The sequence below is a fragment of the Lasiosphaeria miniovina genome (genome assembly GCF_030549165.1).
Source record: "Lasiosphaeria miniovina strain SMH2392-1A chromosome Unknown B0T26scaffold_8, whole genome shotgun sequence".
Lineage (NCBI taxonomy): Eukaryota > Fungi > Ascomycota > Sordariomycetes > Sordariales > Lasiosphaeriaceae > Lasiosphaeria > Lasiosphaeria miniovina.
This window is the reverse complement of record NW_026848227.1, coordinates 156,933-180,579: the sequence shown is the minus strand read 5'-3', so window position 1 is coordinate 180,579 and position 23,647 is coordinate 156,933. Positions and strand designations below refer to the sequence as shown.

Genomic DNA, 23,647 nt, shown 5'->3' with positions numbered 1-23,647 from the left:
ACAGATGCGCTGATGCAGCCCGGCACACAACCAAACCCGGGCGAGGATCAAGGTACGAATCGCGGTACATGTACATACAGACTGCTTCGTATATATGTGCGGTCTTCCTACCTTACACTAGTGTGTGTGCACTACCCAACGCACAGGGGCCATCCCCTCTCCGACCTTCGCCCGTCCGGGACGGCACGTCGCACCAACCCGCTCCCTTCTCCCTAGTCGAGCGGAGACGGACAGGGGTGTGCGGGCAGGCCAAGCTCCGAATTGGGGCTCACTAACAAAAGCCATGACTTGCCGCTTTTGCTTGACTAGTTAAGGGGGGGACTTGCGCAGATACCGTCTAGTTCTGGCTTGATGACTAGATGATTAGTAGTATACCGCACATGCACGTGGATTTGCCTGTGGTCCTCCGAGATGAAAGTCAACGACAGACGATCCACAGGGCGGGACTTTCCGATGAATCCACTATCTGAAACCACTATATGGAATCGATAGGCATCACGAAGCCGCTATAACTTTATGGCCGGTGTTGTTCAGTGTTCAGACCAAGGTACGGTGACTAGGTACCTCCTAATTATCCAGGGCCCCGACCAAACCAACGAGACTCAGCCTGCAGCGCGATCGACAGATGGGGGGCTTGTTCGTAGGCGTGCTTACCACCCGCCAACTCCAGCCTCCTCCTACCTGAGGGTCAGAACGCGCCGGCGAGGAATGCGTACGTTTGGAAGCACAGAACTCACATCATACATACGCAGTAGTGCCATGTACTGTAAGGGTGCCATGTACTGTAAGGGTGCCATGTACTGAAGGGTGCCATGCCCTGTAAGGGTGCCATGTACTGTAAGGGATGGAATTCTGGGTTTGCATGGGGCAAGGGGGTCAGTTACGAGGCCCCATGGGGCCGCAACAGTCCCCGACTGGTTGAAAAGGGCGCTATTGGCCATACTGCTACCGCCAAGCAAAATACCTCGGATCCTCAGGGCCTGAGCAACAGAGCCAAGACAAAGCCAAGACAAAGCCAAGAAAAGGCCAAGCAAAAAGCCCAGGCATAACACGGAGTAGCGCATGCGAGCACCAGTGCTATGTTGTGTGCCTAGAAGTTAACCTTCCCCCTCCCGTTCACCCTCTTCCCCCGACTGCAAGATAGCGTCACTATGTACACCGCCATTGCCCAGAGACCTAGACAAACCCATGTGTCGGTGTTTTTCGGCAGATTTGTGGCCAAGGCCCTCCGAAGCTCCCGTCCCTTTCCGCACCTTCCGGACCACGCCAAGAGTTCGATAGTTGGTAATTATTTGCACCGTCGAGTTTCGTTTCGTTTCTGGTCTCTGTGCATCCGTAGTAGTGCTCTCTGTGCATCCGTAGTAGTGCTCTCTGTGCATCCGTAGTAGTGCTGGGGGCTCGGTCAGCTTGGCCTTGGCATTGTCCTGAATCGTCCATTACCTGCCCCAGGCGCGCCTGCTGGCCGCACCAGCTCCATCTGGCTTCGTCGTACATCTCCATCTATCATGTACGTACTTCGTACATACATGTACCTGCAAGGCCCCGACGCTATCACGCCGGTTCACCCTCTAGATCAAATTCCGCGATAATAAGCGAGACTGAACTCGTGCCTCCAAAGCCTCGAAGACTCTGCATCCGTTGATTATTAGTTCTCGAAGGCCGTAGGCAGAACGACCTACGTACCTACCTGCTTGCTGTGCGAGGGCCGGGGACGTCGAACGCGGGCGCGTGCAGTTGGTTGGCCCGGCCGTTCGGCCGTGATAATTACCTGACTTGATACGCGACGAGGTTCCGACTGTCTGGCCATGGAGGGTGCGCCCCATACATCAAAGTTCCGAACGGACAAGCACATGCACGCTGCGGGAGCCTGACGCACAATTCCCACACACCTCTGATTAGACCTTGAACCCAACGCCAAGGATTTCGTGCCGCTGGAACCCCCCCACCACGGCCATGTACTATGCTATGCTTTCTTCTTGGAGCTGCATCTGCGACCCCATTGGTCATGTGGTCGCCGACGCAACCCAACGCCACCTTACGCATTCTCGGGTCATTGCTTATAGCAAGGACGGCAAGAAAACACTGCCACGTGCCCCTGCCTGCCCCTTATCATCCCTTCCATTCCTCCTGCTCCTCGGGTCCTGTGCCCACATTAGCCTCGAGGTCCCTCTAGTCTGTGTCTCAGGTTCCCCAGTCTGTGGTCTATTAGGATAAGAATCAGGACAGGGGGCCAAGGCGGGAAACCACCACCCCCGTTCTTGGTTGGCGCTTATTTACTCTGACTGCCTGACAGCAAGCTGACACATCCTGGCCGGTATGCACGTCCATGCCCCCGGACACGTGCCCCGGACTAACTAGACTCTACTTTGATCGTAAAAGTCCCACTTGGGGGCCCAGCCCAATCTGTCCAGGGGGATGGGCATAATTCCTCCGATTTCAGCACGCTCCACTTGTGAAATAATTACACAATAGCCACCTGCTACACCTAGAGAGAGAATGCACGAAACTAGCCCTCACGCAGCCACCACCCTCACGCAGCCACCACCCTCACGCAGCCACCAGCCCTCACGCAGCCACCAGCCTGGTGGCAAGAAGTAAAACAGCCTCCTCACCCTCTTACCTAGATCAATGCCGCAGGTTAGCCTCTCAGCCATGGCGCAACAGAGGTCATGGGCGACGCTGACCCTTTCTCTCAAGTGTGGCATCCCCCCCCCCCGTCCCTGATCCAGATGCAGCTAAATCAACACTCACGGCACTTGCCACTTCACGCACACGATGGTATGCTAAAAGGCTTACTGATGGGCTGGACTGTTGGGTCATCACCAGTGCAAGGTCAAAAGGATTCTGCAGGCGCCATTGGGGAGTTCGGACCAATGTGGATATGTCGCCGACTCTCAGTCACCGACACATCGACAATATCTTGGCAATGGAACCCCGTGGGTCCTGGGTAGTCAATAAACACACACAACACACCCACTTCTCCTCTTCTGTACCATCGCCACTCTCACTTGTGACTATCGTGCACCACCTCAGATGCAATCCTTTCACAGCAATATCACCAATAGTTCCACATTTCCATGCACTTCTCAACCCGTTCCACTCTGTCCAGAGGGAAGGTTGTGCCGATTCTGCTACTCTAAGCACTCGTCCCGGCCGGCAATTGGACGCGAGCCGTCTTGGCCAGTTAGGGCTCAAATGGACCGTGATGTAGAGTTTAGACACTCAAGACGGTAGATACCAACTGCAACGCTAATGCCCAAGCAGCCGCACCGCCACCGACGGCACGACTCAGTATAGTTCACTAGCCAAGCAAAGACACCTTCTTACTCTCATCTCGTGGCCAATAGGGAGCCGTGATTGAAAAGGAAGATGTTAGCGCCATGTCTAGCCCTTGGCTGAGTTGCGAGTATATATACGAGCCCGTGAGACCGGTTCACTGCTGCCTGACTCATTTGGTGATACTGCTCCAGCAGACTCGAACCGTAGTCCTCTTCTCTGACATTGGTTCGTGCTCGGGCTTCCGCCAGTGCAAATCCTCGACACCATGGTCTCATCCATCTTGGCCCATCTGACGGCTCTCGTTGTGGCAGCAGCGCCGGCTGTTCTAGCAAGAGTGGCATCTGACAGCTCCTCCCCAAAGCTGGTGGCCAGGAAGGACTGGGAGAGCCCGGTCTACAACTACCTGTATCAGTTCCCGCTCCCCATCCCTCCCATCAAGACTCCCACCGCGTAAGTGCTCTTTCTTTCAGAGTCTCGAGTTTCAGTGCACGGGTATCTTACGTATTGCCAATCGCAGAACCATCACCAACCCAGTGACCAACAATCCCATTGATTACTATGAGATCTACATCAAGAGCTTCACTCAACGCGTCTACCCCAACAAGGGGGACGCTACACTCATAGGCTACGATGGCATTTCTCCTGGGCCAACCTTTCTGATGCAGCGTGGCCGCGAAGCCGTGGTGCGCTTCATCAACAACGCAACCATGGCCAACTCAGTCCATCTCCATGGCTCATACTCGGTAAGTTCACGGTTCTCCAAAAAGAAGCCGCACCCCCTCCCCCCCCCCCCCCGCTCTCCAAAGCTCCTCGGCTGACGTGGTATGGAATCACTTTCGTGTTTAGCGTACGCCATGGGACGGCTGGGCCGAGGATGTAACGCAGCCAGGCCAGTTCAAAGACTATTACTACCCCAACAGTCAACCGGCCCGCTTTCTGTGGTACCATGACCACGCCATCGATCATGTAAGAACTCCAGCCAGAGCAGGCCGAGCCATTCTAGCGGCCAAAGAGCGGATGGGGGGCTAACTCTTTCATAGACGGCCGAGAATGCCTACTTTGGTATGAGCCAGCCAATCATCGGTGCTATAAGGAACCAGTAAGCTGACAACAGGAACACAATTCCAGGCCAAGCCGGCGCCTACATCCTGCACGACCCGGCAGAGGACAGTCTTGGTCTGCCGTCGGGCTATGGAGTCTACGACATACCGCTCGTCCTGTCAGCCAAACAGTACAACAACGACGGCACTCTCTTCAGCCCCGCCCAGGAAACGACGTCTCTGTACGGCGACGTGATCCACGTCAACGGGCAGCCATGGCCTTACCTGGCGGTAGAGCCGCGCAAGTACCGGCTCCGCTTCCTCGACGCGGCCATCTCGCGGTCCTTCCTGCTCTACTTCCAGCGGTCGACGGGATCATCGGCCAAGATCCCGTTCCAGGTCATCGCGTCCGACGCCGGCCTGCTGACGGGCCCGCAGACGGTTGATAAGCTGTACATCAGTATGGCCGAGCGCTACGAGATCGTCTTTGACTTCACGTCGTTTGCCGGTCAGAACATTACGCTGCGCAACACGAACGACATTGCCGCCGACACCGACTACCTAAACACGGACAAGGTGATGCGCTTCGTCGTGTCTCCGACAGCTGTCGTCGACACGAGCACCGTGCCGGCAGTGCTCGGGCACCCCGACTTCCCGCCGTCGCCGCCGCCAACGACCGTCGACCACCACTTTGAGTTTGCACGCAGCAACGGTGAGTGGCTCATCAACGGCGTCGGCTTCAACGACGTGGCGCACCGCGTGCTGGCCAACGTGCCGCGCGGCACCGTCGAGGTCTGGGAACTCGAGAACGGCGGCGGCGGCTGGAGCCACCCCATCCACATCCACCTGATCGACTTCCACGTCATCTACCGCTCCAACGACGACGGCCGCTCCGTCTTGCCCTACGAGGCCGCCGGCCTCAAGGACGTTGTCTGGCTTGCCCCCGGCGAGACGGTCAAAGTCGAGGCCCACTACGCCCCGTGGGACGGCGTCTACATGTTCCATTGCCACAACTTGATCCACGAAGATGTGAGCCCTCCCGCTGACATGAAATACAAGAAGAGAAAAGCCCTGCTGACCGTATATATCTCTGTAGCACGAGATGATGGCCGCGTTCAACGTCACGGCGCTGCTGGACCTGGGGTACACCGAGACAGCGTTTCGCGACCCCATGGAGGGCCGGTGGCGGGCCGAGGCAGTGACGGCGGCCAAGTTCACGTCCACCGCCATCACCCAGAAGGTGCAGTTCATGGCAAGCCTGCAGCCCTACAACAATGTGGACGAGGTCTTCACCAAGCTCGACGAGTACTGGGACACGCACACGTCTGCGCCGCCGGTCAAGAAGCGTGCTGCTGCCGGCCCGGCACCCGCGCCTCGTGCTGCTACCGGTGCGAAGACGCGCCGCATGAGAATCGACGGGGATAAGATCACCCAGGTCAGTTAGGCTCCTCTTGTGGCCTGGATCATGCGAAATGGTTGGTACATGAATGACAGCAAAGCCTGATGGAATCGTTGTGTTACTGGGGCAAAGTGGAACATCATTAAGGGGGCAAATAGGATATCACTGGAGAGCGCCAAGTAAACGTCAGGGTGCGGCAGGTCCACAGCGAGCTGTTCTCCTTGAACTCTTCTTCGCATTTTTGATCACGACATTGGACGATATGAGACAAGACCGAGTCACTCGGCCCGCTCTTGCTTTCCCGCATCTATTGCGCGGAATGAGATGTATACGAAACAAACTACTATGATATTTATCATTTGGTTGTGTTGATTGCTCGAGGCTATTTCTTACGTCTGTTACTCGACACTCGGAGGTTACAAATAGTAACAGTAACATTAAAAACACAAAGAAACATCAGGCTGAGAGAAAACTGTGATCCGGAGCCTTCAATCGTTCCTACGGTGGCATGCCGTCTATTTGTAAGTCTAGTCATGATATCACCAAGTTGACGAAGTTGATCAGCATAAAGGTTTCCGGAGTAGAGAATACAACATTTTCGTGTTCACTTACTGGGCAGATGCGGAACTATTTTTTAGGTATTATTAGAAAGTTACTAATATCAGGCTTTAAAATATCAAGTCGCCACAGCGCCTTATACCTTCTAATAATTAGCCCTTAACTATCTGCCCGTCAGTTGTGCCGTCGCCCTCGGCCCTTTGTCCCGGCCCGAATGAAACCCCACAAAGAACACAAACAAAGAACACCGAAAAAAATGCCACCGCTGAAGCCAATTAGATGCAAAACGCCAGTCAAATGCTCCATAGCGCACAGCCACCTACTACCCGTAATTACATGCAGCATGCAAAAGGTTATGTCATTGAACAACAGAGTAACAAAGGGCGAAATGTCTCAGAGACCATCCCACGACTTGACAAAGTCGTCGGCCTGGATCAGGCCCGGGGCAGCGAGTGTCTGACCGACGACGTCGCCTGGAACAACAAAGACGCCGTCAATGGCCAGCGATGCAACCGTCAGTCCGGACATGACGTTTTCGGTGAAGGGGAAGTTGGCGTCGAAGGTGATGACGTTGCCGCTCCAGCGGACGTTGGTGAGGGGGGTCTTGATGGGGACGAGCTGGCCGGAAAAGTAGACAACAGTCAGGTCGGCACCGTTGCCGTTGATGATCTTGCTGAGAACCGAGCTGCCGGAGAGGTCGGCCGAGAAGCTCAGGGTCTGGTCCTTGGGCTCGACGGTGCGGCCGCCGTCGCCAGACAGGACATTGAGGACGGGGAAAATGGGCAGGCCGATCTGGCTCATCTGGAAGGGGCACGAGCCGGGCACGATGAACTGCTGCAGGGCGGACAGGGCGAAGGGGCCGACGCTGGTGGTCAAGAAGGGCTTCTCGGACGGCTTCTTGGACAGCAGGCTCCGGTAGAAGCCCGACTGCTGGCCCTCCTGGCCAATGGTGCTGGCGACACCGCGCACCGCGCCGTTGTCGCCGTTGATGGCGAGACCTTGGCTGGCGTCCTGCAGGGTTCCCAGAACAAGGTCGGTGAAGGTATCGGCAAGTCTGACGGCGTCGCGGAGGTTGGTTGTGGGGAATTGGTACTTGCACGGCCCAGGTACAAAGGCGTTGAACTTCTTGAGCGTGTTGGCGGCGTTGATGGAATGGAGCTCCTCTTGCTGTGCACCGGACAATACATTAGCAGGGTTCATTTACAGGTGTACAAGCAAGCCAAAAGAAGAGAAAGAAAGCCGAGGGGGGATAATAAAAGAAAACAATAGAGAAAAACGTACTGCCAGGACCGTGCCGAGAATGTCGAGCAACTCGTCCTCCTTGTCTTTTGATGCAACCTCGAAGCCGGGGACCTTGTTTGTGATGTTCTGTATCACCGAGTAGAAGTAGGCAGACTCGAAATCCTCATTGATCTTGACCAACTGGAAAATCGGGATACTCTTGTCGGAGATTTTGGCCGGCGGCGGGGCATTCGAGAGAGTGCCGTCGGCCTGGTTCTGGATGGCCTTGAGCTGATCAGGGTTAGGGTTGGGGAACCCATTCGCCGACGGGACGCTGAAGGGGGCGGCCGCCACCAATCCAAGACCGCCAAGACTGGCCGTCGCGGCAACAGCGGCAGTAAGGAAATGCATTGCGGATGTGAGTTACTTGATGAAAAGAACAGAAAGAAAAATAGTATTAGTATTTGGATATAATGTCGTGGACTGGTTAAGTGGGTCGGTCGATCGAGTGGACGTTGCAACCGGATGATGATGATGATGAATGGATGGATGGATGGATGGCGAAGTGTTTTTGTGCGTGAGTTGGTGGCTTTTCTTTCCTTCTTGGCAGTTCGGGAGACGGATTTACTTATACACATCCAACAAAGCCCAGGCCAGGCCTACAAACATGCAAAAGCATTAGCACTGGGCAGGTAAGCCTACTAGCCTCGTTTCCGTTGGTGTCCGCGGCCTTCGTCTGTCGTCTGACCGGCAGCGGCAACGGCAACCTTGGACCCTGTTTCTCGGGCAAACGGCCTGCCGAAATTCAAATTCGTGGCAGCGCCGGAAGCGTTGGCGCAGGTGGGGCTTGGCCTAATTTTAGAATCTGACCGGTTTTGCTAGGTCCCGGGTGGCTTGGGGCCTTTTCCACGGGGCTGTGGTGGCGAACGTTGGTTGGTCAGGGCTCAAACCTCGAGCTTTGGAGCTCGGGCCAACCTTAATTCCGGCTCTGTTCTGGGCCGCGGACACAACCAACGCGTCAACGCGTAAGTAGTCCACGGCCGGACCGGGAAACCGATGCATTGTTTCCCGCTCCACGCACCAGCCCCACGTTGATCTCGTTGCGCCGAACCTTGATGGAGAAATCGCGCCCATGTCACTGGACGTGGACGGGAATGAAGCTTGATTAGGACGGATTTTGGTAAGACGCAGCCACCGCCCATGTCAATTGCCATAAGCTGCCGAATTGCGATTCGCTCTCGTCAGTGCCTGCTGATGCCCATCCTGGCCCAGGCTGAGGGCCAAGGCAAACGGAATGATGCTGTCGGTGATGCTACCAAAACAAAACAAGGAAGCGAAAAAAAAAAAAAAAAAGTAAAAGAACAAACAAAAAGTTCAAATCTCTGACACACTGTCAGGGCCAGGTTGAGCCAGGTTGGGCATATTACGCTCGTCCCCACTATCAATTCTTGCCCGGCACCGTACCCATCGCTTGCTCCCGAACAGTCCGTCGTGTTCAGCCATCCACATGGACCTCTGAGTTGCCTCCGACTCTGCGACTGCACAGGACCGGGATATGTTGCAATCGCGTCAGGCTTTGGGTTGCCAACACAGATGACGTGAGACAAACGGCACTCGAACCGTAAGGCGAACCCACATGGCGGCCGCCATAATTGCCAAAGAAATTATTAGACCCTTTGGCTTTGCAATCACGACCCGCATCTGACATCGTAGTGGGCGCGCCCGTGGCTCACCTCCTTGAGCCGCCCTCTCCCGAACCATATTCGCTGAGACTCTTTCTCGAGCGACATGAGGCGTTGAAGTTCCGTCTCCTATTTGGGCTGCAACCTGCGCGCTTTCTGAACGAATATCTGGTGAGCCGTTCCCTCTTCTGAACAGGCGGTTTAACGCCAGCTTACCGAGAGTACTCCACGGATGTAGCCAACCATCTCATGGCACTCCTCCTTGTCACGAGTAACGCAGTAGAGACAGGACCGCATTTTCAGCTCACTGGCCGAATGAAGCGCGTAACCGTCCCATCCCACCCGTTCCGCGACCGGTTTTATTTTGCGTACCCATCTGTAAGTCATCGCTTGACAATCCCTGTAAAGAATCTCCCACATCTAGCGGTGGACATCTGCGATGGATGCGTTGGGGCTTGGACAGATTATGAGGAAGTAGATATCATCCTCATGTCGGGGAGGTCGCCACCAGCTGGGGCGCGGCATCCTATTCGGTGGCGGAATTGAGACCTCGAAGCTGTTGTGGTGATCGATTGATGGAAAGGTCTCTGGTCTGACGATTTGGCGGCGCAGAATATGGGAATTAAAAAAGAACAAGGATGGAATAGAATGCACCAGGTTGACCTAAGAAATGACTTGGACAAATCTGGAGCTCAAAAAAAAATTGAGGGGGGGTTTACACTGTCTCTCTCCCCCATCGTGCCTTCCTCTATTCCAACACAGGAAGGAGCCACGGATCTACGAATCTTGCGTAACATCCAAGTGCATGGCAACATCTGGAAAGGGAAGCAGCGTGCAACCAATGCAGAAACATCCAGGGCAGGAACCGAGAGCGAGATGGACTAGGAGGCTGGAGGAGAGCGTAATCCGATTTGGTATAGCTTCTTCGGTCTTGGCGCGAACCCGGTCTGTGAACAAGCAGTTTGTTTCGGTCCAGTCCATCCACTGTTAGAACCAGGGCTCTGTTCTTGTTTGGCCAACACAATAGCGTGATGCTCAGGGCATGTACAAACTCCAGCACTGCAGCCCAATCTCTCCGTGCAACGTCACTCCTTCCTCGCAGCCTCGAGAAAAGTTTGCGCCGAGTCTCCACTCGTCATTATCACCAGCTCTCAACTACGGAAACTGCCCTTAAGCTCTACACCTTCCTCATTCACCACTGCATCCATCTTTCTCCTCGCGCAATTCAAGCTCGGCTGGCACTCCACCCTCGGTGCTCATCTTCGCCCTTGCCTGTTTCCATTTGGGTGCTTTGTGTCAACCCTTGTCGCCTTTGCCGGTAAGCAACTTAGCTTCCCCCACACTTTCCCAATCACCTATCTCCCGATGTGAAGCGCTCCCCTCGTTGCGACTGATGCGTGCGGTGTTGGTGGTCACCTCTCCATCGACATACATTTCTCCTCTCGCCAGCTATCATCATCAGCTGCTCAGCGAGGAGGAATGTGTTTATTCAGGGCTCTGCCGCCACCATCAACATCCCTTCACGTGTCCATGGCTGTTAGGTTCATATATCTTACTATTATTCTGATTAGTCCCCATTTTGCCCCGCGCACCGACATATTAACTACATACGTTGGGCACGATCATGGCTTCCACGCGCCGCCAGACGGCCCTCGCCGCTATCGACGCCGTCAATGCTTGGGACATCTCCAGGATCATGGCAGTCCGCGCGCCGAATTGCGAACAACAGATTCTTCCCAGTAATTTCTCACCCCTTCTCACCCCTTCTCACCCCCCTGATGGTGTACCCTCTCATCCTATCCGGCGCTAATTACCATATCTCACAAGAATCACTCAATCGGCCTTCCATGAACAATGAGGCTTACGAGAAACACTTCGAGCGCATCAAAAACTTGCTCCGCAACTATCATCTCGCTGTGGAGGAGATACTTGAGGACACCGGTGCCAACAAGATTGTCATCTCGGCACACAGCTATGCCGACACCCCGGTTGGCCCGTACTCGATCGATTACATGCTCGTTCTCCACTTCACCGACGACGGAACAAAGATCACACGAGTGTCCGAGTGGGTGGATTCTGCGGTCTTCTCCGAGTTTTCCGCCCGCCTGGTGGCCGCAATGGCGGGCAGTGGCACAAATATGGTGGTAACCGAGGACTTTGGCACAAATTGATGGTGGCAACCGAGGACGTTGGCATAAATTGATGGTGGTAACCGAGGACGCTGGCACTGCTTTTGGCTACTGCTCAGAGTTCCAGAGGCTCAGAGTCTGTATACAAGACTTCTGAGATTAATTATTACTAGGATGAATACTAAGGTAATCAACTACCCTCGAGCTGTGTATGAGTGATCGCTGCTGGCCCGTGAAATTGCGACAACCTGGGTTGACTTCTCCTGTCCGCGGCTGTCATTGCTTGTAGTGTTGCCCAACGTGCCGGCCTCCATCTCAGAATAGCAATCCGCCCTCCACCCCGAGTTGGCGCCAACCAGGTGGCTCACGCTCTCGTTGCCAGATCGCGGAATCGACCCTCGTTGTAGTTCAATTGACTTACGCACGCTAATGGCGAGCTTGGACATGTCATCCAGAGTATCGTAATCCTGCGCTCTCGATCCCATGCCATCCCGTGGCTTGCGGACAAATTGCAATGGCGTCAACATTGACGGAACTCGGTTGCGTGAACGGCGCGGGGTGCCTCCAGAGCCAGTGCCGAGTGTGGTGGACCGGAACGATGGGAAGAACCTGACAAGCAGGGCCTGCAGCGCGGGAACCGAGGCACAGATGGTGGCCACTGATGTCTCGAGACCGGACCAGAGCACAATGTCGACGCCGATAACTGCGTCCGGGGTGTGGTGAGTAAAGACGTCAATGGTTAATACGCACTGGGCAAGGACTCGGCTCTGCTTACTTGGTTGCTGGTCAATGGGGCCAGAGAAGTTATCCTTCAGTGACTTTAGTCGCACAATTGACACGATACATGAACTACAACATGCTTTGTCAGGTTGTTGTCGTCCAACTCAACCCCCACCCCCAATCAAGTAATCAAGAGGCGGGAAGGGGAAAAGGGATGGTCACTCACAAAGCGCCACATGTGAAGACACCAAGCAATATCGCCCTGAGCCTTGCCGCGATATGTAGCCTCTTTAGAAACGGTATCGGAACAAGGAGGATAGCAAAGTCGATGACAATATTTAACCCTGCAAGACTATAGTGGAGAGTACTGCGAGTGAGACACCGCCCGCCAGGAACAGAGTCGTCCCAATATGCCGGGATGGGCCAGCACGTAAAGACAGTGAGGGTCTCCGCAACGACGGCGTATATGGCCAGGAGAATGAGGAGGCCCACAAAGAAGCGGCGGTTGTCGGGCGTCTGGAAGACTCGCTGGTATTGGAGCACCAGTGAGAGCTTGACCAGCAGCTGGTTCGCATTGTATAACACAATGGTCACGTAGAGCGACTTGAGAAAGTCTTTGATCTGGTCGAGACGGACAGCGTCGCCCAACCCGTAATGCACTTCTTGAGGGATTGTCAGGAGAGATGGGTCTGAAACGAAGGGGCTGGCCGTCGCAGCACGTACGGTACATGCAAGCAGTGAGATATGCAACAAGTCCCAGCTGCGAACAAGTAACAGTTAGCAAGAAAATTCCGAGCCAACTTCTGCTATCAAATGGTCTGCTCACCATTACTAGGACTATGACGTAGTCGTCAGGTCCGACACGCTTCACGACAAAAGCTCTGGTAAATATCCTAAGACTAACAATGACAAGCGCAAGGGCAGTAAAGAAGAAGAGCGCAAAGACCATGCCATGATTGCGCTCCACTATGGGCATGCTACCCAGATACCACATGATGGGTGACTGAGCAACGACAACGGTGTCTCGGGGGCAGCTCAAAAGCAAAAATCAGGAGAATAGATATCCGATATTTGGAGGACCAGGAACGTCCAAACTGGCCAGGATTCACAGCACGGGTAGGACTGCCGGTATATAAGCTTTATCCAGCTCGAATCCATGACTTGGGCATCGACACCCGCCGGATTCTGGGGTGGTTCGGCCACGAAGCGGTGGTCAAAGTGGCCAGTGGACACGACTGCGGCACCAGCAGGAACCAATGCCTAGGCAAGGTAGGGAATTATTAATTAGCACAAATTGCTGTGTCACTCCGAGTCGGGGCAAGCCAGAGGCGTGGGAGCAGATGCACGACGGAGAATGTTCCAAAACAAAACTAGAAACCAGTAATGGGTTGCTCGAATCATGCTGAGATGCGGCGCAGCCAGCCATGGCACACTCGCACTCGCAGCAGGCCTGCGCCAAAGCACTATTCGACGCCATCCACACCAAGCTTGAATCTCAATTCCGTCACGACGAATGTATGAGGAGGCCCGGCATCCAGCATATCCGGGGCGGCCAAACGGTGGGGGGGGGAGGGGCTTGTCACGGATGGGATGCCTCGATTTGGACAGACATGTGCCGTTGAGCTGCTGGTTGCCTCTTCTCGGCACCGCTGCCGTGCCGTCTGCCACGCGACGACAAGTCAGATTCTGCAGAGGAGCACCGCTGTCTTTGAAGACAAGCTGCAGCCTGTGGCGTGTTGAGTGTGGACCAAAGCAACTCCCTTTCCCACCCGCCCAGCCAAAAAAGCGTAGCCAAGAAATAATTAGGACAACCGTGATCAGGTAGGTCGCGCAATGGTTACTGCCCAGGACTGTCACAACCCCACGTAGCAGTAGATGTCATTTCTGGCAGGAGTTGATTCTGCTTGTTTTGTTATTTTCTGGTTTATTACTACGTACCTATGTACGTATGACCTCCCCGAATGAGATTACCCCTCTTTAGGGCCTGCACGGCGGCGCGTCGGAGCCACTGGCACTGTTCGCAGTCAGGGATTTTTGATAGATGGTGGGGGCTGCTTGGTAACCCTAGGATGGATGGAGAAATATTGGAATGGATAAAGATTGGAATGGGGATAAGACCGAACTTGATGCATATAGAGTCTTGTGGGGGATGGGGGATGCCTGGGGTGGGATTGAAGGAAGGCCTTACCTGGTAAATTATCAATGGTCTTTTCGACTCTGTCCTCGCCTTCACGGATGTACATGTACATGCAGTTGCAGGGGCTGCCATGTATCCAGACGGTCGCACCTTCCGGGGCAGGCATGCTGTATCTTCAGGTTACGTAAATCACGTCTTTGCACATGTTCTCTCCGTGGAGGGGCCATCTATGAGAACCCTTGTTTAGCTTCTGGTCCTGACCAACTCAACTGTTGAAAGTCGGCCTTTGTGGTGATAAAACATGCATGCTTTGCCCGGCTACGCCTCAGGTCTGCCTTCAACGGCACGGGGCCAGCGGCAGCAGAAACCAGGCTCCGATGAGATAGCCAAAACCTGGCCAAGACTCCCGTAAACCCCTGTAATGGGGCCCAAATGCAACCACCCAAGCCGTTTCTTCAGGGCACTTCGGCCGCACGACCGAGGCGCGGCATTCACGACACAAATTTTCGCACACACAGCCAGTGAATTTACCCGAATTTAATTTTGACCATGAGGTTCGGTCCCGGACTTCTGGATCGGCCGTCTCTGGGGCATTCATCGAATCACCTGTGCAGACCCCCAGCCACGCGAAGAGTCGACTCCAAAATGCGAACCCCAAAGACTCCAACTACGACTTGACTTGGCAGGCGATATGGGAACTGAGGCAGGCAAAGACGGCGCCGCACCAATACGTCAATCACGCTATTGAGATGCACGTATTTTCCTCCACCGTCCCCAATCATGATGCCCCTCAGTGCCAGGTCAGGGGGCGGCGGCAGTGGCATCACACGAAGCGCCTGCAAGAAATAATCTGCATGTGTTTTTAGATGATCCTTTCCCGTGCCGGCCTGTCTGTCTACCCTGTCTACCAGTGTTAAGGTACGGTACCTTATCTTGATCGCACAAGTTCCACCAAGTCCCGGAGGAGCCGGGACCTGGCTCGTAAACAAGATGGGACTGAAGTTGTTGATGGCAAGAAATTAATTGCAGACCACCAAAAATGCCAAAAATGCCAGTTACAATACGAAACCCGCCGACAGGTCAAAGCTTGCAACAACCGGTTACGTCGTTTCTTCCAAACTTCGCGTCCGTGGCGAGAACGACGGACAGTTTTACCAACAATTAAATAATACCGCACGCAGTCTTGCCACCACCCAGTGCTCGGTAACCCCCTTTTCACTAACCTGCATGAGCCAAGCTTCCTACGAAGCCCAAACTGATAAACTGCTGCCGCTTCACCGAGCCCCTTTCTTCCCCAGGGACTGCCTAGCCGGACCAGTGTCTGATGATGATATCCGCAGCCTGTTCCGTAAAAGGTATCGGCCGTTAAAAACTCCTTGGGCCGTGGAAAGAGAGAAAATAATAGAACAATTACAACTCACCTTCTCGGCCACCGCATAAGCCGCGGCGCTGAGATGGGCGCTCGGCAGGACTGGAAAGACGCTAGCGTCAACGACGCGCAGTCCGTCGGCCCCGTACACGCGCAGGTCAGTCCCGACGACGCCACCCTTGCCCTTGGGCAACATGGCCGCCGTGCAGCACGGGTGCATGTACGAGACGACCATCTGGTCCTTGATGCGGGCCAGCAGGTTCGCGTCGGCCGACAGCAGCGTACCGCCGGGCTGTGTCTCGTCCGCGTCGGCCGAAGCAGCGTACCGCCGGGCTGTGTCTCGACCGCGCCGAGCCGCCGCATCGCCGCCGTCCCTGCCATGCGCCCCAGGTACCTGATGTGGGCCAGGTGCAGGTCCAGATCGACCGGGCTCGACGCCGTGCGGTAGTCGAGCACCGGCAGCCCAGCGGGTTTGACAAGTTGAGCTGCGCCGTGCCCCGGCTCAGCGGGTGCAGCAGGATCGCCGGCACCGACGTCCCCGTCGCGAAGGAAGGCGCTCTCCAGACTCGGGCCCTTTGGGTTGGCGAGCAGGTCCAAGAGGTTAGCAGCTGTTGCCGGTAGCCCGCGGCCATGTCGGGGTTGGAACGGTGCTCGGCCGGGAGATACGACACGGCCGAGCCGTTCGCCGCCGCCATGCCGCGGATCTTGTCGATGATGGCCGAAAATGTGATTGACATATTAGGCAGCGACATGTAAATGGCGCTGTTTCGGACCAGTGACGTCACCAATATTCTGGTCTTTTCTGAGCCCCCCAGGTAGGCAAGGAGGTTCTCTCGGTCACCCGCCACCTTTTGGGTCTTGACGGTGAATCCCTTGCCCTAGAGATGTTTCCTCAAAAACGCCGAAACCTAGGCTTCGGAGCCAGTGATGGATGGACGCTCGACGAGAGCTTTGCGTAAGCTGACAAGGGACGATGAGGAAATTGGAGCATCGAGTTGATGTTGGAGGGGGTGCTGGGTTCTGATTTTGCCCCGCGGAGAAAGGCAAGCTTATCAACATGGCAGCGAGATAAGGGTTGAGAAGTTTCATCGTTTAATTAGACATTGCTGGGAGAGAAAATGTCGATGTTGAACATCGGTCGAATGAGGAGGCTTGCAGCTGGTGTCAAGCACGAATTTTCAAAGGCCGTTTCGCCAATGCATCAGAGATAAAGTGAAGAGGCTGAACACCGTTCGGCGTTTAGAAGCAGGCGCCTGTATTTGTAATAAATGGCAGGGAATAATCGCAGCACTGTGGCCACGCGCCAGGTGCGAGCCGCAGAGCTCGACGTCTTTCGAATATTCGACCAATAGATTTACAGAACACCATGTCGTAATCAACGCTCATGATGCCAACATGTCAATATTAACTAACCATTCCTCCTAAGCTTGACTAGATATGGGTATCCTAGTGGTATTGTGTGATCCGTAGCAGGAAAGATATCATCGGCCCCCGCACGGGGGTGAGGATGCATCTCCGACCGTTACATTCGCCATTCAAAGCCCATGTCAGTTATAAAGGTCTTCAATTCTCGGTCCAAGGACATAATTCTCGGTCCAAGGACATAATTCTCGGTCCAAGGACGTAATTCTCGGTCCAAGGACATAAGCTCCGCCTGGCCATCTCATCATTGTAGTTTTGACCAACTCGGAAAGATTGCCAGGCACGTACCATGGCTTCCTCGGACGCAAAGACGTCCGGCGACGAAAAGGCCGTCTCCATCAGTTCACCCACGCCCGAGATAGAGCCTCCCACGTCGGGAAATCTGCACGTTGTAGCTCGCAGTGATGAGCAGCCACAGTTCAACGATTCCCAGGACCGCATCGTCGGTTTTGATGCATCCCTTATGGGGGCACGAGCGACGCTGAGCAGCGACGAAGAAAAGAAGCTCCTTCGGCGTATGGATTGGCATCTCATTCCGCTCCTATCTGTGATGTATATGGTCAAGACTATTGACTTTACCAATGTATTTGTTTCCGCTTCTTCCCGTCATGGCATCGGGGGGGGGAAGACTTGCTCACATTGGAGTATACAGGTTTCGAACGCACGTGTCATGGACCGAGGAACACCTCACAACATTTTGAACGAACTCAACATGAGCTCGGATGCCTTCAACTTTGTCACGACCGCCTACTATGTATGCCATTCCCCGCGATAACCCCCACTTAGAGCGGCAGCTTACCCGTGCAAGGTCCCGTACATTCTTGCCGAAACCCCGTCCAATCTCTTGATCAAGTACTATAAACCTTCAGTCTGGCAAGCGCGAATCATGGTAAGTTTTCATTCATGTCTAAAAAAACCCCCCTACCACCGACACCTGGAATAAACACTGACCTGCGATTAAACTTTAGATATCCTGGGGCATAATTCTGCTTTGCCATGCCGCCGTCACCAATGCTGGCGGTCTGTATGCCGTCCGGGCTTTACTTGGTCTCTTTGAGGCAGGCCTCTGGCCTGGAACCCTCCTACAGCTCTGCTATTGGTACCGGCCAGATGAACTGGCCCCGAGAATTGTCTGGGTTACGATCCTCGGGAACTTTAGTTCCGTGATCAGCGGGGTCCTCGCGTTTGCTTTTAACGGCGTCACCACCGGAGGGGTCTCTGGCTGGAAATGGTAATTAAGCCAACTTCAAGTCAACTTCAATTCAGCTTCATGCATGCCGACATTGGTGCAGCTTGCTGATCTTAAGGCTACCAAGGCTTATCATTACTGAGGGCATTTTTACCGTCTTTCTTGGGGCGTTTGTCTTCTTCTTCTTGCCTGACTGTAAGAAGCTGCCACTTTTTTCTTTCCCCTCCCTTTTCACTCTTCTTCCTTGTGGCGCACGAGGACTGACTTGGATCGCAGTCCCGGACGATGCTAAATGGATGATGGACAGAGAGAAGGCCTTTGTTCAAGCCCGGCTCCCCATCAACTCGCCACGAAACGCAGAGATGGACTTCAACTGGCGAGAATTCATCGACACCTTGAAAGACAAGAAGCTGTGGCTGTTTCTCCTGTGCTGGGCATTCTACACCATCGGAGTCACAGGGCTTCTCTTTTACCAGCCCACCGTCATTGCTAACCTTGGGTTCACGTAAGCTCATTCATCCGTCGCATATCATTTATTTAGGGATTCATACCTATGAGCCTAATTATTAACACGCCATCTGCGCAGGACACTCGCTCAGTCTCAACTCCTCAACATCCCGCCCGCGATTTTTGCTTGCCTGTTGACAGTTGTCTTTGGGGTCTTTGCAGACACGGGTCGCATTCCGCAACCGTCGATTCCGCTGTTTTTCATGGTGGTCATCCTGGCTTGCTACGTCGTCGAGTACACCTACCCAAGCACGGGCGGTGTGTATGCGGCTACGGTGATTGCGAGCGGTTTTGCTACAGCATGGTGAGTTCCTCTGTCAGATACTATGTGCACACAAAAATGTTGACGTGCATCGATACCACCAGGTCGACAATGATGTGGCCTTGGCGCGTTCAATCGACCGAGGGCGCAACTGGGTCGGCATTCGCAATCGCCTTTGCCAACAGCTACGGCCAGATCGGAGGCGCGGTCGGCGCGCAGCTCTTCAACTCGAAATACGCCCCCCGATACGCGACTTCATTCGGCATTGCCATGGGCTTCATTGGGATGGCCATCGTGATGAACCTCATTACGTGGTACGTCACGCGGCAGGTCGACATTGACACGCGAAAGATCAAGCGAGCCAGGATCGCGGCTCTGAAGAACAACCAAGCTATTTTGGACGACGTTGATATCCATGCCGGCGAGAAGGGCGGCCGCCAGGCTGACGCCCGTTGACGCGGGGTGACGGGTGACGGGATGACTAAAGTGTGGTAGGATGGTGACGACAGATCTGCCCAATTACCACGAAGAGTACAGGGGTGATGACGGATTGGAATAAGGGGCAGTAAACAATGACCGGCAGGTAGAGAATAGATTCGGATTCCAATATACGTTAGATGCTGGTGAAGCTCGAGCCTTTGGTGGTGTTCAGTCTCTTGAGAGATTCGACATGGTTCCTCGCTGCGGATGCAAAGGCCCCTTCCAAGCACGGGTCACGAGACGGGTTAGGTGGGGGGCCAAGCATGACGGAGCGCAAACAGAGAGGCAGGCGGTCGGGAGAGGCAGGGTCAAGCCCCCGCCAAGCAATGATAGGACCATGGGCTCAGAGCAGCCCCGCTTCCTCACTCAAGCGGTTCTCGGCAGCAAGGTTGCCAGGCGGTGATAGGCTGGCAGGCCTGGGCAGGCCTGGGCAGGCAAGGGTTCGCTGGTGGTTTTGCGTGCTTCTTAGCGGACGCTGCTCGTACTTGGTCCTTGGCCCACCACTTCGCCAAGCACACACCGCGTTGGCCATGTGTGGGTGGCGACATTGGGAGCATGGGAGCAGGGAAGAGAAGACAAAGGAGGTCGGATCCGGGACTCTGACACCGACGCCATCGCCAAGTCGAGGTTCCCCAATTCGCTCTTAAACCCTGCAACGTCCGCTCCCCCGGCTTTTCCTTCTTCTGCCACATCATCTCTCGCTGAGAATCCAACGGCACCGCGCCTCACTGAATATTATTGAATGGGGACAGAGAGCGATCTTGGCGTCGAGGGGCAGACGGAGCCTCCTATACGAAGCCTCAACCGTTCCGTAGCCAACCTCCTGCCTGACGGCCCAGACCCGTCCCCGTCCCCCACGCTCGCCGGAACATTCGGCACCGACGGCCGCGCCTCCATCACCACCACCTTCGAGTCGGCCGCCATCTTCGCCCCCGAGTCGGCCCACACGCTCTCCGTGCCTGAGGTCTGCGCTCTGCTCGATACAGATGCCGAGTAAACAAACCCCTTAATCATTGTTGCTGATCACCGCCAATCGGGCAATCGCTGACCCCTCTCAGAAACGGAATCGACAATTCCGAGGCTGCCCGTCGCCTGGAGCAGCATGGCCCTAACAAGGTTGAGGGAGCTCGAGGGCTATCCCTGTGGACGATTCTCCTGAGGCAGGTGTCCAACAGCTTGACTTTAGTGAGTCTCGGGTGCCAATGTCTCGCTCTTCTCGGTTCTCGTCCTTGACCGTCTGTCCAGGTCCTTGTCGTCACCATGGTGCTCTCGTTTGCCATCGGCGACTACATTGAAGGCGCCGTCATCGCCGCCGTCATCCTGCTCAACATTGTAGTCGGGTAAGGCATGTTGCGGAAGACTGACTGTGCCAGCTACTAACCGCCGCCCCAGATTCATCCAAGACTTTCGCGCTGAGCAGACCATCCAGGCTCTGTATGCCCTCTCTGCCCCCACCTGCAAGGTCGTCCGAGCCGGCCGTTCCGAGACCGTCAAGGCCGAAGCCCTGGTGCCGGGCGACCTGGTGCGTCTAGGCGTCGGTGACGTCGTCCCCGCAGATCTACGACTTGTCCACAGCGTCAACATGTCCATCGACGAGGCCTTGCTCACTGGCGAGTCCCTCCCCGTCAGCAAGTATGCCGACATCATTCTGAAGGACCGCGATGTGCCTCTGGGCGATCGCACCAACATGGCCTACTCGGCCAGTACGGTAACTCGAGGCCGCGCCACCGGCATTGTGGCCTCTACCGCCATGGCCACCGAGGTGGGCAAGATTGCCGAGCTCCTGAGGTCTAAGGGCACTACCTCGGACGAGGAGACTCGGGGCATGCGTAGGATTTTCGCCAGGGCCAAGCGTGGCCTGCGTGTCGTCCTTGGCTTCGACGGCACGCCGCTGCAGGTTTCACTGGGCAAATTCGCCCTCCTCCTGTTCGCTCTCGCCATCGCCCTCGCCATCATTGTCTTCTCTGTCAGCCGCTTCAAGGTCACAAACGAGGTGCTGATATACGGCATCTGCGTGGCCGTGGCCGTCATCCCCGAATCCTTGATTGCTGTTCTCACCATCGCCACTGCTCTCGGCACCCGTGCCATGGCCAGGGGTAATGTTGTGATCCGCAAGCTTGCCGCACTCGAGGCGGTGGGCGGTGTCACCAACATCTGCTCGGACAAGACCGGAACGCTCACCCAAGGCAAGATGGTCGCCAATAAAGTCTGGCTGGCAGACGGCACAGAGGTGTCGGTCCAGGAGACAACCCATCCCTTTGACCCCACCGCTGGAACTATTCACCTCAATGGTGAGGTTCTCGCTCTAGCGGCCACGGAAAAGGGCCCGTCCGACGAGCTACTCCCCAGCAGCGTGTTGCTGAAGGGATTTCTGGAGACCATAGCGCTGTGCAACAACTCGACCGTGACCAAGAGCGAAACCTCGTGGACCGCAGCTGGGGATCCCACCGAGATCGCCCTCCAGGTGCTGGCCATGCGATTTGGCATGGACAAGCAAGCTCTCCTGAGATCAGGCGGCCATCGACTTCTCGCAGAATACCCCTTTGACTCGTCCTGCAAAAGGATGACGGTCATCTGCGCCGACGAGACGGCAGGTCTCGGCGCCTGTGCGTTCACAAAAGGTGCTCTCGAGGCTATCCTCCCGTTGCTGGACGCTTCTGACGAACAGAAGATGCAGATCGTAGCCAAGGCCGAAGCCCTTGCCGCCGAAGGACTCCGCGTTCTCTGCGTCGCCAGGAAGTCGGTCGATTCGAGCATCTTCTCAGAGCCAGCTTCAGTCGTCTCAGGGGCTGGTGGCAGTGAGAAGTCAGCAACGGTAGTCGCAGAGACCCTCCTCGACAGGACCAGCGCCGAAAGCCGCCTGGCTTTTGTCGGCCTGGCTGGGCTTCAGGACCCGCCTCGCGTCGAGTCGGCGGCGGCGGTCAAGAAATGCCAGGACGCGGGCATCACAGTCCATATGCTCACTGGCGATCACGTCAAGACGGCCACGGCAATTGCTCGCGAGATCGGCATTCTAAAGCCGACATCTGCGGCCGCAAACGCCGAGGAGATCATGGTGGCTAGCGCGTTCGACCGCCTCACAGATGCCCAGATCGACGACATGCCGCATCTCCCGCTGGTGCTCGCGAGGTGCAGCCCAACCACTAAGGTGCGCGTGGTGGAGGCCATGCACCGGAGGAAGGCGTTCTGCGTCATGACGGGAGACGGCGTCAACGACTCGCCGGCTCTGAAGAAGTCCGACGTGGGCATCGCCATGGGCTTGAACGGCAGCGACGTGGCCAAGGAGGCCGCCGACATGGTTCTGACCGACGACAACTTCGCGTCTATCGTGACTGCCATCGAAGAAGGCAGACGGCTGTTTGACAATATTCAGAAGGCAAGGCTAGGTCGTGTCGATAAACATGAGACTTTGAAACTGACTCGGGGTGGGTTTAACTAGTTCCTCCTGCACCTCCTGATCTCCAACATTGCCCAGGTCATCCTCCTCCTGATCGGACTGTCTTTCAAAGACACGCATGGCATCTCCGTGTTCCCGCTCTCCCCGCTGGAGATCCTCTGGGCCAACCTCGTGACGTCGTCCTTCCTCGCCCTCGGGCTGGGCCTGGAAGATGCGCAGCCGGACGTGATGCAGCGGCCCCCTCATGATCTGGCCATTGGAGTCTTCACGCGCGAGCTCATCGTCGACAAGTTCGTCTACGGAACGGCCATGGGCGGGCTGTGCCTTGCCGCCTTCACCAGCGTGGCCTACGGCATGTCTGGGCCCGACGGCCTCGGCCACGGCTGCAACGAGGGATGGGAGGTATCGTGCAGCGTCTCCTTCCGCGCCCGCGCCACTACCTTTGCCACGCTGACCTTTCTGCTCCTCGTCACCGCCTGGGAGGCCAAGCACTTCACGCGCTCGCTGTTCAACATGCTACCTGAGAAGTACGGCGGGCCCCTGTCCGTGTTCCGCACCGTCTGGCACAATAAGTTTCTCTTCTATGCCGTCTCGGCGGGCTTCGTCATCATGTTCCCCGTCATCTACCTGCCCGTGATCAACCGCGCCGTCTTCAAGCACGATGCCATCACCTGGGAATGGGGCGTCGTCATGGCGGGCGTCGTTGTCTACACCGCTATCATTGAGTCGTGGAAGGCCGTTAAGAGGCGCTTCAAGATGGGCGCGGCTTCGCTGCGTGTTGTTACGGGCGGCGATGCTTGATGGTGGAAGTGCTTGATGGTGGGAATGCTTGATGGTGGAAGTGCTTGATGGTGGA

General features: G+C 55.6%; 7 protein-coding genes across 7 annotated transcripts; 4 read left to right on the top strand and 3 right to left on the bottom strand.

Moving 5' to 3' along the window:
- Positions 1 to 3,544: 3,544 nt before the first annotated feature.
- On the top strand, positions 3,545 to 6,045 carry B0T26DRAFT_863841 (Cupredoxin; the record flags this gene model as incomplete). The annotated part of the gene is made up of 6 exons (XM_060447778.1): positions 3,545 to 3,729; positions 3,797 to 4,022; positions 4,126 to 4,245; positions 4,320 to 4,341; positions 4,408 to 5,348; positions 5,416 to 6,045. The coding sequence occupies 6 exons, from the start codon at positions 3,545 to 3,547 to the stop codon at positions 5,761 to 5,763; spliced, it is 1,842 nt and encodes a 613-aa protein (XP_060289850.1). The 3' UTR covers positions 5,764 to 6,045.
- Positions 6,046 to 6,340: 295 nt separating this feature from the next.
- On the bottom strand, positions 6,341 to 8,204 carry B0T26DRAFT_838784 (uncharacterized protein). Its single transcript, XM_060447532.1, has 2 exons — positions 7,558 to 8,204; positions 6,341 to 7,443 (listed from the first exon to the last, which is right to left on the bottom strand). The coding sequence occupies exons 1-2, from the start codon at positions 7,906 to 7,908 to the stop codon at positions 6,670 to 6,672; spliced, it is 1,125 nt and encodes a 374-aa protein (XP_060289849.1). The 5' UTR covers positions 7,909 to 8,204; the 3' UTR covers positions 6,341 to 6,669.
- A 2,599-nt stretch (positions 8,205 to 10,803) lies between these two features.
- B0T26DRAFT_680755 (uncharacterized protein) lies at positions 10,804 to 11,350 on the top strand (the record flags this gene model as incomplete). Its single annotated transcript, XM_060440537.1, has 2 exons — positions 10,804 to 10,918; positions 11,007 to 11,350. 2 exons carry the CDS (start codon positions 10,804 to 10,806, stop codon positions 11,348 to 11,350), a joined length of 459 nt encoding a protein of 152 aa, XP_060289848.1.
- A 76-nt stretch (positions 11,351 to 11,426) lies between these two features.
- Positions 11,427 to 13,176, bottom strand: B0T26DRAFT_487944 (uncharacterized protein). Its single transcript, XM_060435308.1, has 5 exons — positions 12,855 to 13,176; positions 12,752 to 12,788; positions 12,255 to 12,690; positions 12,084 to 12,157; positions 11,427 to 12,011 (listed from the first exon to the last, which is right to left on the bottom strand). Exons 1-5 carry the CDS (start codon positions 13,020 to 13,022, stop codon positions 11,503 to 11,505), a joined length of 1,224 nt encoding a protein of 407 aa, XP_060289847.1. The 5' UTR covers positions 13,023 to 13,176; the 3' UTR covers positions 11,427 to 11,502.
- A 2,294-nt stretch (positions 13,177 to 15,470) lies between these two features.
- Positions 15,471 to 16,271, bottom strand: B0T26DRAFT_680753 (GMC oxidoreductase-domain-containing protein; the record flags this gene model as incomplete). The annotated part of the gene is made up of 4 exons (XM_060440536.1): positions 15,471 to 15,506; positions 15,587 to 15,775; positions 15,820 to 16,142; positions 16,181 to 16,271. The coding sequence occupies 4 exons, from the start codon at positions 16,269 to 16,271 to the stop codon at positions 15,471 to 15,473; spliced, it is 639 nt and encodes a 212-aa protein (XP_060289846.1).
- A 974-nt stretch (positions 16,272 to 17,245) lies between these two features.
- Positions 17,246 to 19,370, top strand: B0T26DRAFT_680752 (major facilitator superfamily domain-containing protein; the record flags this gene model as incomplete). Its single annotated transcript, XM_060440535.1, has 8 exons — positions 17,246 to 17,539; positions 17,609 to 17,710; positions 17,765 to 17,845; positions 17,925 to 18,187; positions 18,273 to 18,340; positions 18,422 to 18,650; positions 18,732 to 18,956; positions 19,019 to 19,370. The coding sequence occupies 8 exons, from the start codon at positions 17,246 to 17,248 to the stop codon at positions 19,368 to 19,370; spliced, it is 1,614 nt and encodes a 537-aa protein (XP_060289845.1).
- A 412-nt stretch (positions 19,371 to 19,782) lies between these two features.
- B0T26DRAFT_729500 (Na or K P-type ATPase) lies at positions 19,783 to 23,607 on the top strand. The gene is made up of 5 exons (XM_060442961.1): positions 19,783 to 20,387; positions 20,453 to 20,579; positions 20,640 to 20,734; positions 20,787 to 22,770; positions 22,834 to 23,607. The coding sequence occupies exons 1-5, from the start codon at positions 20,137 to 20,139 to the stop codon at positions 23,590 to 23,592; spliced, it is 3,216 nt and encodes a 1,071-aa protein (XP_060289844.1). The 5' UTR covers positions 19,783 to 20,136; the 3' UTR covers positions 23,593 to 23,607.
- Positions 23,608 to 23,647: the final 40 nt, after the last annotated feature.